Genomic DNA, 19,045 nt, shown 5'->3' on the forward strand with positions numbered 1-19,045 from the left:
CTGATTATCTCCACCTACCCATTTCCCCATCTCTTGTCCTATTATATAGTCACTTGTCAAGCCTTATTTGTTACCTAGATTTTCATTACCAGCATGTACAATTTGCAATTGAAGTCAATAAATTGATCATAGTCCTACTCAGAGCAGATACAAAACATTTTGCTAAGATCAGATAGAAATTAATAATAATCTGCCACCACAAATAGGTTTTTTCCACTGAGGAAACCTGTTTATCTAGCAAAGTTTATTTTTCATCCACCATAATACATATTTAACATTTACAGAATGTTCACTTGCCTGGTCCAGCAACAGCTGCTACCATGTCCAACAGAAGATGCACCTGCCTTGGTGACAGAAATAGATGTACAGAGTCTATTTGTCCATCTACATCCAACTAAAAAAAAAAAAAAAGAAAAAAGAAAAAAAAAGAACACTTAAAGGAATTTTTTTTTAAGAGTCTTGAATCGACTATTTTGATAATAGATTTTGATGCTGTAAAGGATACAGCCATTCCAGCCGTATCTTCATCTTCTACACAACAACAGCTAGAAATTTAATTGTGTATTGCTTCCAGTCAGTAGCTTGGCAGGATAAATGCAGGTGTGTCGCTGAAAATTTATTAGCTTAAAATAAATACACAATCGCCTAATAGGAAAATTCAAGAATACCATTAACCTGCTAGTTGTTTTGCTTCTTTAATAATTCCAGAAGTAATCCACAATATAAAGTTAGTATTATGTACTAATTATAAAATACTGAAGGCAGCACCTTCTGAAGCAGACCTTAAAAACTGTAAAGGTTCTCTTCAGGACTTCTCTTTAGTATACAGATGAATAAATTCATATACTTTCTTCATACAGAGTGGGATGTTTATAGAAGTCTAATTGGTTTGAGATGGTAAACAAGAAGCAAGCCACTTATCTTTTGAGAGCAGCTCAAGCTAAAATCATCTTAAGGACCTGTATAGATTTATTTTTCAATTCTAGAAACCTGTACTCCCCCCACACGTTAGTCCATTCACAATTATTACTCATTGTATTGGGTGTAGGTGGCAAGGTGTTGGCAGCAGGGTATGCTGCAGGGGAAGCCTCTGTGCTAAGAGGTCAGGGTCTGCCCCATGCTGGGCAGATCTGGTTCCAGTCGGCCCTGTAAGGGACCCACCTCAGCACACAGCTGAGCCCATCAGCAAAGCTGGTGGTGCCTCTGTGAAAACATATTTAAGAAAGGGCAAAACGCTGTGCGGGCAGTGAGGAAAAAACAGCAAGAGAAACAATCCTGCAAACACCAAGGTCAGGGAAGAAGGAGGGCCACGAAGATGATCACCTCTCCTATGAAGACATGCTGAGAGAGTTAGGGTTGTTCAGCCTGGAGAACAGAAGGCTCCGGGGAGACCTTAGAGCAGCCTTCCTGTACCTGAAGGGGGCCTAAACGAAAGCGGGAGAGGGGCTTTTTACAAGTGACAGGAAGGAATAATGGTTTTAAACTGAAAGAGGGTAGATTTAGATTAGATATTAGGAAGAATTTCTTTCCTGTGAGGATAGTGAGACACTGGAACAGGTTGTCCAGAGAAGTTGTGGATATCCCCTCCCTGGCAGTGTTCAAGGCAAGGTTAGATGGGGCTTTGAGTCACCTGGTCTAGTGGAAAGGTGTCCCTGCCTGTGGCAGGGGGGTTGGAACTAGATGATCTTTAAGGTCCTTTCCAACCCAAACCATTCTATGATTCTAGGGAGAAGGTGCTCCAGGTGTCAGAGCAGATATTCCCCTGCAGCATGTGGAAGGGATCACACCAGAGCAGATACCCAAACTGCAACTCATGGAAGATCCCACTCTGCAGCAGGCAGATGTGCCCTGAAGGAAGCTCTACCCTGTGGACAGCCCACACAGGAGCAGGGTCCTTGCAGGTGCTGCAGCCCATGAAGAGGAGCCCACACAGCAGCAGGTTCTCCTGTCAGGAACTGTAGTTCATGGAGGACCCATGCAGGAGCAGGTTTATCCTGATGGACTGTAGTCCATCGAGAGGACCCACTCTGAAGCAGTTTGTGAAAGACTGCAGCCCAAGTGAGCCACACTGGAGTAGGGGAAAAGCATGAGGAGGAAGGAGCAGCAGAGAGGAACTGTTATGAACGGGCTGCGACCCCTCAATTCCCTATGCCCCCTGCACTGCTCAAGGTGGTGAGGAGGTAGAAGAGTTGGGAATGAAGAAGTGAAGTTGAGCCTGGGAAGAAAAATGAGTGAGGGGAAGGTGTTTTAGTTTGTTTCTTATCATCCAACTCCATTCTAATTGGCAATAAATTCAATTAATTTTCCCCAGGTTGAGCCTGTTGTGCCAATGACAGTAACTGCTAAGTGGTCTCCCTGTCTTTATCTCAATCCATGAGCTTTTTCATGACATTCTCTCCCCCTGTCCTGTTGAGGAGTGTGAGTGAGAGCAGCTGGATGGGTGTTATGACAGCCAGCCAAGGTCAACCCACCACACTCATGGGAGAAAAAAACAAAACAAGACACACAGGCATGCAGTGGCATACATTTATACGAAAATATACTTTTGCTCATAAAGGCCTTAAAGGAATATTTACCTAAGCAGACAAAATAAATGATCAGTTTTGTATACTGTTTCCTACTATTTTTTCCATCCTTTGGAAAAAGTTGAAAGAAAATGAAACTATTGAAGTGTTTCATACTTGACATGAAGTTTAACAGTATATTTTGTAGTTTACATTCTTGAAATGCCTATTCTAATCAAAGGTGTTCTAACATACTTCAGCTTCCAGAGTAAAAAAAATGTTAAGCTAGACTAAACAATATACTGTATGTATGTTCTTTCCAATCTGCAGGAATGCTAACTGATAAACCAGGTCCTTCTTTAATTTTGTCATGTAATATTAAAACCATTCACTAGTTCAGATGTTGCTGTTATTTTAACTTACCAACAGTGTTTTGCCTACACTCAAGCCCAACTTATAGAGACCACTGCTCTGCATTCTATTACATTAAACTTCTCCTATAAAACAAAAATTACTCTCAACTCTGCCCTTGACGTTTTTCTTCTGGCTACCTTAAAATACATCTAATGATATAAAAGGGGAAAATTTTTGATCTTCAGAAACATCTGGACATCAGTTAATTTAAAGGTGTTAACTGTATTAACTATTCATACTTTTGAAATAGACAGCATTTTGCTATTTCACACCAAACAAAATATGTCACTTTTCAAGAACTTTTCTTAACTGAATACACAATAAAAGTTATAGAGATTGACTAAAAATTGTTGGACATAAGAAGCTTTTCTACTATAGTACAAGCTTTCTGCTTTCTGTAGAATATAGTGCACTACATAAGACAGGTCAATAGCCAACGTTACCGTTGGAGAGAAGGGAAATATATTTATACAACTTTACTTATACACTCACACTTCAAAAAAAATAAATTGGGCTTTATTTTCAACTGCTTTGCTTCCTCTATCTTTACATAAAAGTCAAATAAAATATTACTTTAACTAGTAGCATTTAAATATGGATTGTTCGACTTACTATAAATTTTAATATAAAAATCCAGAAGCAGAAATGTTCATGTTAGTTTTATAATTGTGCAATGCTGCAATCTAACTAATCATTTAAATTTTACTTGTAATTGTTGAAGTAAATTACACCCTTTTAAAACCAAAGTGATTTTAATCAACCAGTTAAACATTCCACACATACGCAGGCAAAGTCAATCCTACTGGTACAAGAAAAAAGGATAAATGAATACTAGCAGGAGTTAAATGAAAACAGAACAACTTTCTCAGGAGTTACTGCAATACTTAAGTTCAGTCTCTCTAACATACAGGAATTCTCCTTTAGCAGATTTCAGTGTGCCATTGACTTGTTTGGCCACTGGAAAGATGTCTTATTAGACATATATTTTGGTTCTGAATGCAGAGAATCTACAACAAAACTAAGGGGATTATGTCCCCTTGAGAATCTCACTATTTTTTGTATGCAGTAGAAAAAATAAAATCCTACATAACTATTAATTTAGTTAAAGACCAGAAGCATGACTAACCTTAGCTCCAGGAAGTACTTCATTTTGCTTTAATGTTAGGCTCAACTCCATTCTACCAATCAGCTTACTGATCTGTACAGGGTCAGAAGGAGTAATTTCTGGCAAGTTTCTTGTTAATTGCGGATGTGGCTCATAAATGATTTTTGGATTCCAGCTAGGTGAAAGCTTTGGTTCAGTTGCCTTAAAACATTACAGAGAAAGGAATAAGAATGTATCCCATTTAAAAAAACAAAAACAAAAACAAAACACAACACAAAACCCCCCAAAAAACCCAAAACAAAAAAAAAAAAACCACAAAAAAAACCCACCACGCATTTCAAGTAAGTTTATCACACAAATGATCATTTTACATAAATATAAAGTTGACAATGGCAATCAAAACTGTGAAAGAAACAAGGCATGTAAAATGTGAAATATTAGACCTTTGCAAAAAAGTGGAGCAAGTTTCCACTGAATAGTGAATCGTAGAGGACTTCTGCATGTTAAATTTGCAACCAGATTCCCGTACAATACATCTTAAATTTTACTTGGTCCTAAAGTCTGTTTCTTTCCCCCTCCTCAAAATCAACAGGAAGTCATTATGAAACTTATCAAACACAGATTCAAGTAAAAGTTCAACTCCTATATCCTTCAGAATGAATCTAATATATGAATGTAACAATATATTCTATCCTTCATCAATTTACATTCTGATACAATGTATTTAATTTTACCAGCTGTGTAGCTGAACACACTGGGGAGGACTTTGCTGATGCAGGAAACTCATCCCAGAAGAAAGAGACACCTGAGAGCTGCAGTAACTTGTGAGCAAAAGCTGTGGGCTGATGTACATTAATTCCAGAGCACTCATCTGCAGTTTCATCACAGTACATAGTTCTGGGAGACAAAAGCAAGGAAATAAGGATGGTAGGTGCATGCAAATTGTTACCTTTATTGTGCCATTTGGCCTCTAAGTTTGTCCCTCTTCATACTATTTACAATGCCACTGACTGTCCTGAAAGGAAAAACCACCGCTCTCTGGGAATGGGTGGAAAACTCCAACTTTCTACAGGATACCACAAGATAACTGTGACATGCTTCCAGTGTGAATATATCCTAGTGTATTATCCTAGTACTTACATCTAATCTGACCGCAAGTGAAGGAGTCTGCCCAACACTTCTATACGTACGTTCCCATTAGGACACACACAGTTCCAGCTTCAGAATCTGATTTTTTTTTTTAAATCTGCCACTAATATTTTTCTGTTGTCTAAAAGTACTACACGAAAGTAACGTTCTGTATCAAAATGAAAGTTGAAAATTGAGAGAATAGGCTCCAATCCTGTGAAATTAAGTTTCTTACATTATAATACTGACAGAGAGCATAAACAGTAAACTCTTAAAAAGATGCAGGTCTCTACATAATAGAATTTACAGTGGAAAAATACACCTACCTTTCCATGAATAAAATGTATCAAACATCAAAACAACACGCTATTTAACAGTTTGTTTCAATCTAGTTTTTAAAGTACATAAAAGGAGGTTTGTTCTGGGAATGGACTTCCATAAGAAAAATAATTACAGTTTTATTGACATCTCTCCTGAATTGTACATAACATCTGAAGTTTATAAATGTTTAAAACCAAATATAGTTCATTAGCATTTCTCAGTAAGAATCAGTTTTATTAGGTAATGATTTTAATACTTTGTATTGTAAGCAAGTATGATTACACTATCCCATAGGTCAAAAAAATACTGTAAGAACATGTGCAGCATTCAAGTTCAAAGTAATTAAAGAACACGTGTGGGCTCTTCTGAAAGCTCACAGAGGACAAAGTCTTTCAGTTTAATTTTTTTCAGGATTGTGTCTTTCTTTCTGAAAATATTTAAAGTGTCTTCAATATATAAGAGGAACTGTTAAGATATTAAAACCCTTTTGAGTAAGAGATGGCATGATCTGCCAACAATATCCATAGACGGTTGAACATCTGAGAAATCGTATTTATTAACTGTGGACGTGGTCATTAACTTATCTTTGGAAAATCTAGAACTCTTCTAATCTGATTGTTAAATATCTTTAGCTTAAACATGTTAAGTAGAAGTTGAGTGGAGAAAATGCTCACTGGCATAAAAGAGCTGCTCAAAAGCTACTGTCTTAACTATATACTAAGAATGTGTGTGAATGGGTAAAATATATTGTACAGAAAATGGCAAAAAGTGCCTTAGGGAAAAAAAATATAGGTTTAAAAGAAGAAAATCTCTTTACCTTTCAATTCTGATTTCAAGTGCAGTTCCGCTTTTAGAGTTTTCCGGCACATGTTCTATTCGCAAAACAGTATCTAAAAAGGTAACTTTCACTCTTCTTAGAACTTAAATGAGAAAACAGAAGATATCATGTGAACATTTAAGTCAAGTTACTCAACAATTACTTTTATAACCAATTTAAAACAATGTTTCATTTTGTTTAAGTTCTCAATATTTATTTCAGTGGAAATAATTGATTGAGTTTAAAAATGTAAAAGACATCAAGTGACAGTGTATACTCCTATTAGATGTCCAATACGTACAGCCATACCAGGCAATGGACCTTCAGTGCATGGCTATTTGAGCAAGTGGCTACTCAAACCAAATTGTTCTATGGCTCAGCGTGGGTGATCCTCAAAGAAAATACCTGTTTCACTGCACACCACGTCTGAACTCTTAAGCATTGCTATAGCACCACACTACTTTGGCTGAATACTTCTACTTCTAGATCTGATTTTAAACATTTCCCTTAGCTCAGACATTTCAGCACTAGGTTCTCAACTGCATAATGTGGTCATAAGCCCTTAGTTTCTTCCACTTAAAAAAAAACACCAACAACAAAACCTAGAATTTCTAAAGTACTCCTAACAACATGGTGTGACTATTGAGATACACATGCTATAACGGGTCAGCTTTGTGTAAAAATAGCTGAAAAACCATTCTCTGTTTCTCCCTCAACAGCATCACCGCTAACAATCTAAGTCTGTGTGATGAATTAAATTGGTACCTCCAAAACTAAGGCATCTGCCAATCACTCAAGCACAGATTTAGCTGGATTTGTTCTGGTGTAAACAAACACCCATTTGCCCTGAAGTAGGGTTCATTCTGTCCACTGAGGGAAGTATATACATATTTTAGTAAGTAAATGGGCTTTTTTTCCCCTCTTCAAAAGCAAGATCAATTGTCCTGCCTTCCTGTTTAAATTTTAGAGGTAATGCTAACAAGCGAAAATTTGTGAGACAAGTTATGGCAAATGAGATGCCATTTTGTAAAACTGAGACACAACATAAACTGATTTAATCTCAAATGTTCATTCAGATCTCAATAATTAATTCATACCTGTTTCAATAGTTTCTGCAAATTTCTCAAGTCCTTCAAAAGGCTGGGACCCTTCTCCTTGTTCGTCTGTCAATTTTTGGCTAAGACACTCTTTTGCAAGCTGCATACTACTGGTCATAAAACTTGACCAATACATAGGCTCAGATCCAGATGCTGCAGAGTAAGAGAAGTCTTAATAAATTCGACTGTGAACGTTTTGAAACAATAAAGACAAAACAAAATAATACATTTGGCACATCCAGAAAAGAGTTTCAACAGCTTAATAAGAAGCTATACTTAAAAACAAATTTAGTTACAATCTCTCTTTATAAACTTCACTACTTTAACATTACTTCAATCTATTTAGATTGCATTGGTAAGATTCTGGTATTTGAAAACTCAATATGAGCAAGATGAAACCAGGTTTTAGTATAACCAATCTTCAGCGCTGATTTAAGTGAATAATTTCTCAAGTACTTTTATTATATTGTTATGATTTTGCAGGCATAATCAGCAAAATGAAATTAAGGAAATAACTTTTTTTTAAGAATTATTTTAAGGTTTCTTATTCCATTTGAAACATATCCTAGATGGGGAAAGACTAAACAAGGTTTAAGATGTTATCTTAGCATATTAGAACATATTTTAAACGTCTTAACACAGACCTGACATAGTAAATAGAACATAATGAAATCCGAAAGCACAGCATGTATTAAACTGAACAAGATTAACTTAATTGACAGTGCATTCCTATCAGCTAATGCCAAGCTCATTCTGAGCAAATACTATAAAACTAGATTACAGAAGTTAATCAAATTCAACTATAACACTCTAGTATAGATAAACAAAAGTAAAACTAGCACAAATACAAACATGTTAAAAAGGCAAAACATTCCAATTGAGCATTCAGGTCTGGAAACTTCCATGTGGCTGTAAAAGTGTTATAAAACCAGCATCATGGGTTTTTTTCTACTGTCCTATAAAGCTCTGTGCATCAAAGAGAACTAAATGGAACTAAAAAGAGAACTAAAAAGCTTCCTCCTAATACTACCATTCTTTCAAAGCAATAATCTTAGACCAGAAAGTAAGATAGCTCAAAATATAGTTCCAGTTAAACAAATAAGAATGAAATGCAGAGTATATATAAGCAAGTTACTTAAGGTAAATCCCATTTTCCATCTTTTGCAAGTTATGCATTTTTTCCTCTTCTTTATGATCTATTTAAAGAAATATTTTCTTTCATCTTCTCTACACTATAAAAAGAAAACCAAATTAAAATCCTTCAGACATTCATTCAAAATTTTCCACGCTAAAAATGCACTAAATCTCACACAGACTATAACAACACATCTTAACAGAATTTATGGAGGTTTGATAGTCAGTGAAAATTTATTGCCAGGTCAGGCTAAATTAGATCAGCTAGATTCATATGGATACATGCAAGCCAGAAGAGCTCAGACAATCCTCTCAGCATTACAATGAAAGGTAGTAAGCATTTAGAGTACTTAAAAGTCATTATTTCAGATTGTGATAGCAATTAAAATGTATTAGTTGTTCTCCAAATATATAAGAAGATGTATCTTTTACCCTAAAGTTGCCAAAAAAAGACAGAACCTCACTGTAACCCTGTCATAGTCTTACACTACTGTGTTATCTTACTGCCACCTAACGGAGAAACCGTTAAGAATCTCCTTTTCAAAAAATTAATAAATAAGCCTACCAAGCCTTGGTCTTGGCCTGAAGACCATCTCTAATCCTTTTACTTCTAATGCACAGTTATCCTGTAGCAATGACCCCCACGGAACAGATAAAGAAATTGACTGGATAAATCCATCTGTGACTTCCAGAGGTGCGTCTGCAGACTCCAGGATCTCATTAAGACACTAGAAGAGAATAAAATAAAAATAACTTGAAAAAAATCCCCTCACATCCATAATTTTGCATATAACAAATAAAACATATTGAGGCTACCAGAACATAAATTATACTCAGAAAGACAATAAACTGGCTACTTTCAAGTATTTTGATTCCATCATGATTTGTTTCACATTAATTAATTACCTTTCAGCATAATACAGGTTTATCTGTGGTAGCTGAATAACCTGTATTTTTGCACTATACAGAAAAAAAATTGCTATCTTGCTGTTATAAATACTGACTGCAGTATTTATATGTGCAGTACTGACACAAGTTAATCTATTGTTTCTCTGGCAATACTTGAAAGCTGAAAACAGGCTGACGGTAAACACACAAAAAGTACCTGGTTTCTGTGGCAAGAGTATTTCACTAGCATGTCATTTCAATGTAATGTTCATTTTACATTTATTTGTGACACTGGAACAATGGAACCAAATAATCGTCTCCTGTCGTATAACATACTTGCCATTTCTAAATACTTTAACGCATTCAATGTTAAGCACCAATCTAAAAATTGAAGCTCAGTGGACAGACCAATATTCTACAGAAACTGTTCCATTAATCCAGTCCTTTATAGTGACTTTATAAACCAAACTACAATCAAGTTGCCCTCAGTATCACACAGAGTAAGTGAAATTGATGAGAAAAACGGAAAACACGAGCTCTGAAGTAGTAACTTAGGATTTTTAACTTTTCCACAGTCCTCAGAAAGGACTCACTTGTTGCACTATATAGCTTTCATTACATCCATATAGAGTCCAAATAGCCTGTTTTCAAAGGAAACATATTCTTTGCATTTATGTTAAAAAAAAAAAAAATAATGTAAATCCCTGTTTGTGCCCCGATTCAAAAATGTAGTTAAAACTGAAATTACTGATCAAGAACTATCTGGGCTGCTTTAATAAAATCAAAAACAACCTAAATCACATATCAAATTTGGTGAGTGCAACTTTCTAATATATACAAGACCCTACTAAAGACTGTGGTTGTAATATTAGGACATAATGTTCAACTGGCAAAAAAAGTGTTGTTTTGACCTTCCTTGATCAGTGTTGAACAGGGTCACTGATTTTACCTGAGAAAAAGTATAAATTCAACAGCAAAAGCTTTTTTAAAAAATAAGGACTTAAAAGTTGCTTTCCATTTTAATTATATTTAAAATGATGTTCTAATTATATAGAATAATTTAAAAATAAAAATGAACAAAAAGGTCTTTAGAAAATGACACTTTTCATTTTTATGTCTCCAGGTGCAATTAACTTGTTGCTCTGCTTATGCTCTTAGCTTTGCTTTTAGAATTTTGTTTGCTTGCACGTTCGGCTTTTCTAGTTTCTGTTCCAAAGATCACTCAAACAGCAGAAAGAGACACCCACTTTAAAGAAACAGAGCCTGAAACAGTTCTATTAGGAAATTGTTTCAGAATCAAATAATTAACTAAGATTCAGTCACATTAAAACTGTATTTGAACTAAAAGTGAGAATTACAGATGTGGTAATAGCATAAAATAAGGTAAAAATAATTATTTGGCATGAAAACCATGTCTGAAAATATCACAGATTCATTTAAATTACTTGAACCTTTACAAAATAACTTCCTATAGCAGGAAGTCAGCTAGTTGCTGAATAAATCTGACCTCAGATGTCTTTTTGCTACCAACATACATGGCAATAAAAATTAGTGTATTTTAGTACATTCCTCATTACTTGGAAATAGAAATGTACTATCTAAAAGCAAAAAAAAAAAAAAAATCAAGTATTCTTATAGCTAAATTACTTCATAAAGCCAGTTGTTCCTAGGAAGCAGAAATTTGAGCATTCCAAGTGAAATTTTAAAACTAAAGCACAGTCTTCACATCAGGACTTGTTCCCACCTTATTGACTGAAAATCTCCAGCTGGAAATCACAGTAATACTAGTAGCAAAATGTATATTAAAATTCAACCACAAATATCATTGGTTACATTTTGCTTTTTCTAAACAGCCCAGGTCCCAAGAAGCAAAGGGGTTACACTAATAGCCCCAGGTATTCCTACATACCTCTATAACCAAGTACAATGTTGGCTAAAATATCTACAACATTAAGATGAACAGAAGTATCCACAAAAATGGGTAAGACAATACGTAAAAACACAGTCATCCTGGTGATTCACAGAGAACAAGCTTACAATGACTAGGGAGGAAAAAAGAGCTGTAGCACTTCCGTGACATCTGCTTTTGCAATCTGTCATACATGAGAAAGTCACGTGCAGAGAACCTCAAACATGTAATTGTTTACAAGCCAAAAAGAAAAATGCTGATCTACAAACGAGGAAGATAATCTAAGCATTATTGTATATACATTTAATCACTGTGTATACATGATTAATTGTTCATTTAGTACTGGCCCATAACTGCTATGTTTCAAAGAGTTTTACATTTTAAATAATGTCACTTTGACTAGCGAAGACTGCTGTGATACCCACTAGAGAGCATAATAATTCTATTAAAGCGAGACAGCCTTACTGCCTGCCACAGAAAACAAGCTGTAGACAGAGCCAGAAAAGAAAATAAGAAAACAAACCAACAAACAACAAAAAATACCACACTAAAACACTGGTAATATTGTGCATTTCTGCAAAAGGCTGTCACCTGCCACTTTCAAACATATTTTCACATAAACAAGTGGAAAAACACTATTTGAACACATCAGATATTCACAGGTATTTTAAAATGTACCCAGCATGGCCTAATACCAGAATTTAGTATAGGAAAAATGTGTTTTGAAAGTATTTTGTAAAGCAATAAGCCTGTGTACTGAGTTCATCATCTGTGCTACCCTAGAAGTCAATGACTGACACACAACAGTGCTTAAGGCTCCTCATGACAGTCACTTGACTGGCAGGCAAAATTCAGTAACATTGGTAATTAACACAAGAAACTTTACGAAATATTACAAACACGGACACAGACCTCTGGATGACTATAGTAGGCTGGAAGTATGCATACGTGTGTGTGCATAGACACATACACACACATACATATATATATAAAAACATACACACCAGAACTGAAAAAAAGCTTCAGTTGGTTCAAAGCGTGACAGCCCACCTGCTAAGCAAACTCGAGCTAAAACCAGCTTTACGTTTATCAACAAGTACTTTCACCACTGCAAGACCAGGGGACAATTTTTAGAGACCTACATGGACTAAGCTCAGCATAACACGGTCAATAAGAACTAAGATGCCTCCAAGATGAAGACAAAGCACAGACAGAACAGAGATTACTTTATGTTTTTATGATCCCTACTAGTAGTCAGGAAACATGCTCCTCAGTAACTACAAGCAGCAATTTCTAGTAGTTTGGGCTACACTAGCTCCTTCTCCCCGAAATATCACCAGCTATTGCCTTCTTTCAGTTTTTGTTTCTTCTCTCATAATTAAGAATAACAAAACCAAAGTGTGTTTAGAAAAACATATATGTAATAAATGCCCAGATTTTCTTTTCTTTGTTGTTGTTTTTTTAAGTGCTCATGTGTCAAAGAATTCTTGGATGAAATGCTAATTATGGCTGCAACTTTTTACATAAAGGAGGCTGGGTACTGAAAATAAAGTGGGTGGCAGCCGGGGTCAGGGAATCAGCTGGTCCTTCAGACGCAGCAGGAGCCGAGGGGGCGAAGCGTCGGCATCTCTTACCCACTTATCCAGAGGAACCTGCGTCAAGGAGCCGGTGCCCTGGTAGAGATCCAGGCTGAGCTGCTCCAGGCTGAGCTTCTCCTGCAAGAAGTGGCCCAGGTACCGCTGCAGCAGGTACCTGCAGGCCCTCTTCTTGATGGACTCCGAGAAAGGCCACGGCATGGCGGCTGCGCGCCGGGGGCCGCGGGGCCAGGCGGCGGGCCGGGTGACGGGCCGGGGCTGGCCCCTCCAGCGGGCAGAGGGAGGGAGGTGAGCGGGAGCCGCCGGGCCCAGCCTCGCCCCTCAGCGCAAGCTACCGCAGGGGCGCGGGCTACCGCAGGGGCTCCCCGCCGCCCCTCACACCGCCGGCGGGGCGGCACTGCCTCGCCTTAGGGCAGAAAGGTGCCGACAGGTAGCTCCATCCTCACTCGGACACCACCGTCGCCGCCATCTTCTCGGCAGCCCGCGAGCGCGAAGGGGGCCGCCGCAGCCGCGCTGCGCAGTAGAACGGTGCGCGAAGCGGGGGAAGGGGCCGGGGGCCGGCGAGTGGGCCCCCCCCGCGTCAGCTCTCCACCGCCAGCGAAGGCAGCCAGGACGATCCGGGCTATTTGTCTCCTTCCTCCCCGCGCACCCCCCCCCGCCGAACACCGTCACCGGCACCGTGACGTCCCCGCGGAAGTGGCGTCGCCGGGCGGAGGAGGCGGGGGCGGAAGCGGCCGCAGGAGGTGCGTGAGGGGGCGGTGTCGCGGCGGAGGGGCCTCCGCTGCCGGGCGGCCGCGGGGCGAGGCGGCGGGTGCCGGGGACCGCAGCGGGTGGCGGCGGGAGCCGCCTCTCTAGCGGACGGCCCCGGGGAAGGCAGCAGGGCGGAGGGGCAGGCGCCGTTGTGTCCGGAGCCGTTTGGGGTCGGGCGGCCGCCGCCGGGGCTGGTAGGTGGGCTCCCGGGGCGCCCCGCTCCCGCCGGCGCTGCTCGGGGCAGTGGCGCAGGTGTGATCCGTGGCTGTTCCGCTGTCAGTGAATCGGGAGTGATGCAGCGCGGTAGCCAGCTCCCCTGTTGCCTTCAGCGCCTCTGGAATTTGTAGGTCCGAGGTGGGATTTGTTCGGAAGCGGTGAATCTTGTGGAGCGAATGCCTTGTGTGTTGCGGATCGGTTAGTGCCAGTCCCCGTTCCCTCTTGGCAGCAGCGCTCGGCTACCGAAGCACTCGGGGCAGCGTCCCAAGGGGCTTTCCAGGCTGGCCTGAGGCAGATTTCCCTGTGGGTGTAAGTTAGCTGAGGCCTCATGGCGACGCGGGTAGTCGAGAGGCAGATGCTGGAGCCGCTGTGGTGACCCCCCCAGAGCCTGTCCCTTTTTGGTAATAGCTTACAAAGGCCAGCTATGTATGTCTCTTGAAATGTATTGACAGTTTGTCCATAAAAGCTGAACAAGAGAATTGTTCTATAGTGACTGTAAACAAAAATCTGCTCTTAATATATCTTTATAGTCTCTGATAACCCATTTAGTTCACAGACTTTTCTAAGTCTTTCTTAAGTTCACCAACAATAGGTTTTTATTTTCTACAGCTATTCATTTCAGTGTTTCCAGGCATGACTTCCTACTGCATTCCAGATCAGCAAAGTGCAGAACTAATTACTGCTGAATCATAACAGTGTCTTATACAACAGAATATGAGTTACTTGCATAAGAAGCAGCAACTTCAGTGATGCTGATGCTGCTTCTATGTGCTAATGTGATCTTCAGCACTTGTTCTCAACATCCTGGTTTTAAGTTCTCTGGACTGTCATTTCATGACTTATGGGAGTCACTGGGTCTCATATTTTTCCTTTTTTTTTGGACAATGTTAAGTATGTCTGCTTAAGATATATCTCTTGTTTTATGATGTTAATGAATATTGAGCGTAGTGGTGTGATAAATCTAAAATAAATGTTTCCATATGCAGAATGGAGACTGATTGCAATCCTATGGAGTTGCCCAATAATACGGGGTTTGAAGAGGATTCTGATTATAGAGACTTTGAAGGAACAGATGTGAAAGATATGAGACTAGAAGCCGAAGCTGTTGTGAATGATGTTCTGTTTGCTGTCAGCAACATGTTTGTCTCAAAAACCCTTCCCTGTGCAGAGGATGTGGCATATATCAATGTGGAAACCAGGGAAAGGAACAGATACTGCCTGGAGCTCACTGAAGCAGGACTCAGGGTAAACTAATTCATTTATAATTTCATAAGCCTCTTTGTTTTGAACAATGATCATGTTCAAAAGGTGCCTAGAAAAATACTCCAGTGACATCAAAACAGCATACATATTCCTCTTGTACTTTTATGAAAGCCTGTTCTACATGTTTTCTACTAGAAAGTGGAACTTTAACTAGTTACTTCCAACAAAGCAAGAGGGGAAGTTGGTGAAAAAAACTAGCATTTATTTGAGTCACAAAATGATGAAGAATGAAGCAGCAATTAGTGGTAGGCATGTCAGTCTTCGAGTTTCTTGGGTACCCAGATAAGTCAGTAGTACAGCATGTATACAACTCGGTTTTGCACCATTTGTATTTTTTGTGCACACACGTAGATGTAAGACTTCTTTTCAAAGGTCATAATGATGGATTTTACTAATATTCTGAGTTTTGGACAAAAGGTATTTGAAACTGTCTTAAGTACCGAATTACCACTAAGCTCCATAGTAGAAAGCACAGATCGCTATTTAAATCCAGTATCTTTTGTTCTCACATTACCGTACTACCCCGACTGACAAAGTTAAACGTTGTGGTATCTGTTCCCCATTGCAAGGTGATCCTAACCACAGAAGTCTAACCAGTGATTTCTTTGTTGCAGGTAGTAGCTTATGATTTTGATCAGACTGATGACAGATTGCAAACTCCATACCATGAAACTGTCTACTCCTTGCTGGACTCTCTCAGCCCTGCATACCGAGAGGTGTTTGGAAACGCATTGCTACAAAGACTAGAAGCTTTGAAGAAAGATAGTCAGTCATGATTTACCCAGAAGTGAGGAAGGTTTAATGCTACGAGGAATTTTTAGTATGAGGCACTGAGATCTTCCTTACAAGCATAGTCACAAACATCTTAAGTTTCATTTCTTGCATTAATATCTAATTCATGCTAGTACTACTTTATAACATTGTGCTACAGTGGATTTGCATATATCACAATGGTATTAAAAGCCACTTTGATAAATTGTAAAATTAATAAACTTTTTTGTTTTCTTCTTTGTTGTAGGTGAGCAAGTAAGTTGTTGCTTGCAACATTCAAAAAAATTGGTCTCTCTTCAAAGTGTTGTTAACCAAAACTATAAAAATAGAGACTGAATGTTATATATACAAGTAGTAATTTTTGTGTGTGTGTGCTTATGGATCATTTTCATATCTACTTTTTAAAATAGAAGCTAACTACTTGCTCTACCCAATTAATTAAAAATAATTGGGAAAACTACTGTTCTGCAAAGAACAGAATTTCAGCTTGATTTGCTATACATAAATCTGAAAATTTTCAGCTTTGGTAACAAGAAAGATGGTTCTTGAACAGTTGAGTGTTGCTTGTATACTGACAGTATGTGAGTTAAAAGCAAGGCTCAGTGTTATTTGATCTGTCATTGTCTACGGCAACCAGCAAACTCCTAATAATAAATGACATGTACTGCTAATCTATGAATGTATTGTCTGAATCACAAATGAGTTAAGCACAGAATTAGGATGTAATGGGCTACATTTCCTAAAGATTATGTTATATATGCTATATATATATATGTATATGTATGCTATACTGTAACCGTTTGAGAGGCTTGGAGGACATTTTGGCCTGTTTACTATTCTGAATGTGTGTTTACATGATGTACAGGATATACCCAAGAGTATTTTTGCTTCAGCCTTTACTTTCTATAATACAATACTTTGGTACTCCTGTTTTTTCACATTTTCTCCCTCAATTGTACAGCATCCTCCCCTAATGAATACTGAGTAAGCAGTGTAATGGTAATTGCATTATATTGGTTTGAAACCAAAGGCTGTATGAAATTTGCTAAGACTAATACAAACTGGAAGATATAACTTGTATTTTCTATTGGTACAAATCTCTATAAAGATATTGTTCTGCTGTAACTTTTCAACTATGTACTGAATGGTAGACTTTTTAAAAATTACAGTTGGTTAGAAATACCAGTACTGTTGAATTAACATTCTGTGGTGTTCATACTTTTTGTATTCTTGTATTATTCAGTATTTGTGCATCTTTATTTAAATAATCCTGCCATTATTCTGCCATGCTTTTGTGACAAGTGTATGCAGTAGCTTTTTTGGAGCCATACTTAGGGGGATACATCAGTTCTCATGAAGTCACAGATTTGGTGACTTCAGTAGAGCTATATTGACTTCTACCTGCTAAGGATTAGTCATATTAATTGGAGAAGCTTAGTAGAGCTTTTGTAATAGTTTTGGGGTAGTGATGTACAACTGTGACTGACAAGACAACTGTAGGTAGTGCTTCTGTTTTCCAGAGCTTAATTTTGTGTTTATTTTATTATCTTTTTAGGCTGAAACTTCTGATATTAATCTTCTGCCCTAGGGTATGCTTCCATGCTCTAAAAATTGTTCATAGGCTCTCTTTTGCACACAGGCACGTGGTTAGTCCTCTGTGAGGAGAATGTACTTTAGCAAATTTGTATTTGAATATTTTCCCTTGCAACTAATTTACTTGTTCAATTTCAATGACTAAAGCATTAAATAAATGCACCAGTGTCGGTTTAAAGCTGGGCCGGCTATTAAACCTGTGGCAGATGCTCTCTGTTATCCCCCCCCTCTCCCCCCAAAGGGAAAGGGAAAGGAAAAAGGGAGAGAGACTTCCGGGTTGGAAAGTTAAAACAGTTTTAATAAACTATAATAATGGAAAAGAGTATAATAATAATAATAGAAATAATCAAATATATACAAATATATATACAAAACCAAGATTGAGCTCCCCTGAAGTCAGCCACGTCACCACCGGCACTGCAGGGCAGGCTCCGGGAAGGCCCAGGCTGGGCCTAGCGACGGTCAAGAGCTGGATTCAGGGATGCACAGATCGGGATCGGGGGCAGCAGGAAAACAGTCGGAGTCTTCCTTGGACACCGGCCATAGCAGAAAGAGAGCGAGACCCTCGTGATCCCCCCGCTTTATACCAAGAATGACGTGTATGGGATGGAATACCTTCGTTGGTCAATTTTGGGTCACCTGCCCTGTCTGCTCCCCCCTGCAGCTGCGACCCCCCTTCGGCTCTTCACTCGTAAGCAGTGAGGAATTCAGCAGTGACCTTGGTTTCTCTAAGACTAAGTACAGCAAGAGCCTTACTGCACAACATCCCTACCGGTGCCTCAGCAATAACTACAAACTTCGAGCGTTGTCAGTCCTGGAAGCAGACACTGTCTGCAAAACATGCAGTTAGTTTCAGAAAGTGCAGTTACTTAGAGGAGACTTAGCTGAAAGTAAAAATCACTGAAAGGAAAATCGGCCTGGTTTAGGCCAAACCAGGACAACCAGTGTGTTGTAGTTTTCTTGTTGGGGGGGAGCTACTGGAAAGGGGGGGAGTGAACAACCAAAGTCATCATGACCATAAAAAATTCTTAAATATCAGATAGTTAAGAAGTCTTTGAAAACCTTTGGCTGCAAACTTGTATCTGCTGAAACCTTGTCGTGAAGAAACAAGGTAGGTGATTGTAAAGAGGAACTTGGAAAGGAAATATTAGAAATACAAGTGGAAAATTGCCAAACTAAATGTTACATTGTTAAGATATTTTTTTCTTAGACATCTTTAAAATGCTTTGTCATTTTGCATGCTTATTATGAGCCTAAGCTGAGAAACACTTTCGAAACAGGTGTTTTATAGGTGTTAGCAGAAGAAACTTCTCTTGTTTCTTATAACGTGCTGCAGTGTTAACTCAAAAATGAGAAAGCTATGTCATTCCACTATGTCTGGGTTTATGAGCGTGGTGGACGTGTTCTCCACTCCATATCTATAGGCGTTGCTGCCTAGATGGAGGGAGCTCCTCTGAAGCACTGAGAATGGAGAGCATCAGTAGGTCGCCTTAGACTGTCAGTTGTTTTCATTACCCAAACCCCTGAATAAGTGCTACTT

General features: G+C 38.7%; 2 protein-coding genes across 8 annotated transcripts in view; one reads left to right on the forward strand and one right to left on the reverse strand.

Moving 5' to 3' along the window:
- The window catches only part of ATG2B (autophagy related 2B), a 55,652-nt gene extending 42,061 nt beyond the window's left edge, over positions 1-13,591 (reverse strand). For both annotated transcript variants that reach the window (XM_068400179.1, XM_068400178.1), the window contains exons 1-7: positions 12,952-13,591; positions 9,086-9,248; positions 7,387-7,539; positions 6,290-6,392; positions 4,758-4,920; positions 4,045-4,224; positions 298-394 (exon numbers count right to left, since the gene is read on the reverse strand). In XM_068400179.1, the coding sequence (XP_068256280.1) occupies positions 298-394; positions 4,045-4,224; positions 4,758-4,920; positions 6,290-6,392; positions 7,387-7,539; positions 9,086-9,248; positions 12,952-13,113 (1,021 nt within the window). In that variant the 5' untranslated portion in view covers positions 13,114-13,591. The remainder of the gene's footprint in view (positions 1-297; positions 395-4,044; positions 4,225-4,757; positions 4,921-6,289; positions 6,393-7,386; positions 7,540-9,085; positions 9,249-12,951) is intronic.
- A 29-nt stretch (positions 13,592-13,620) lies between these two features.
- On the forward strand, positions 13,621-17,818 carry GSKIP (GSK3B interacting protein). 6 transcript variants are annotated; one of them, XM_068400184.1, is made up of 3 exons: positions 13,621-13,655; positions 14,865-15,123; positions 15,756-17,818. In XM_068400184.1, exons 2-3 carry the CDS (start codon positions 14,866-14,868, stop codon positions 15,915-15,917), a joined length of 420 nt encoding a protein of 139 aa, XP_068256285.1. In that variant the 5' UTR covers positions 13,621-13,655; position 14,865; the 3' UTR covers positions 15,918-17,818. The 6 variants fall into 6 exon arrangements, with proteins under 6 accessions (XP_068256285.1, XP_068256283.1, XP_068256282.1 ...); XM_068400182.1 differs by lacking the exon at positions 13,621-13,655 and adding an exon at positions 13,684-14,076; XM_068400181.1 differs by lacking the exon at positions 13,621-13,655 and adding an exon at positions 13,684-14,016.
- Positions 17,819-19,045: the final 1,227 nt, after the last annotated feature.

This window comes from Nyctibius grandis, chromosome 4, assembly GCF_013368605.1.
Source record: "Nyctibius grandis isolate bNycGra1 chromosome 4, bNycGra1.pri, whole genome shotgun sequence".
Classification (NCBI taxonomy): domain Eukaryota; kingdom Metazoa; phylum Chordata; class Aves; order Nyctibiiformes; family Nyctibiidae; genus Nyctibius; species Nyctibius grandis.

What these genes read in the sequence shown, in the direction of transcription:
- GSKIP (XM_068400184.1), top strand. Translation starts at nt 14,866, where the DNA reads ATGGAGACTGATTGCAATCCTATGGAGTTGCCCAATAATACGGGGTTT. An exon ending in TCACTGAAGCAGGACTCAGG is followed by an intron (nt 15,124 to 15,755) that starts GTAAACTAATTC and finishes TCTTTGTTGCAG; the next exon opens with GTAGTAGCTTATGATTTTGA.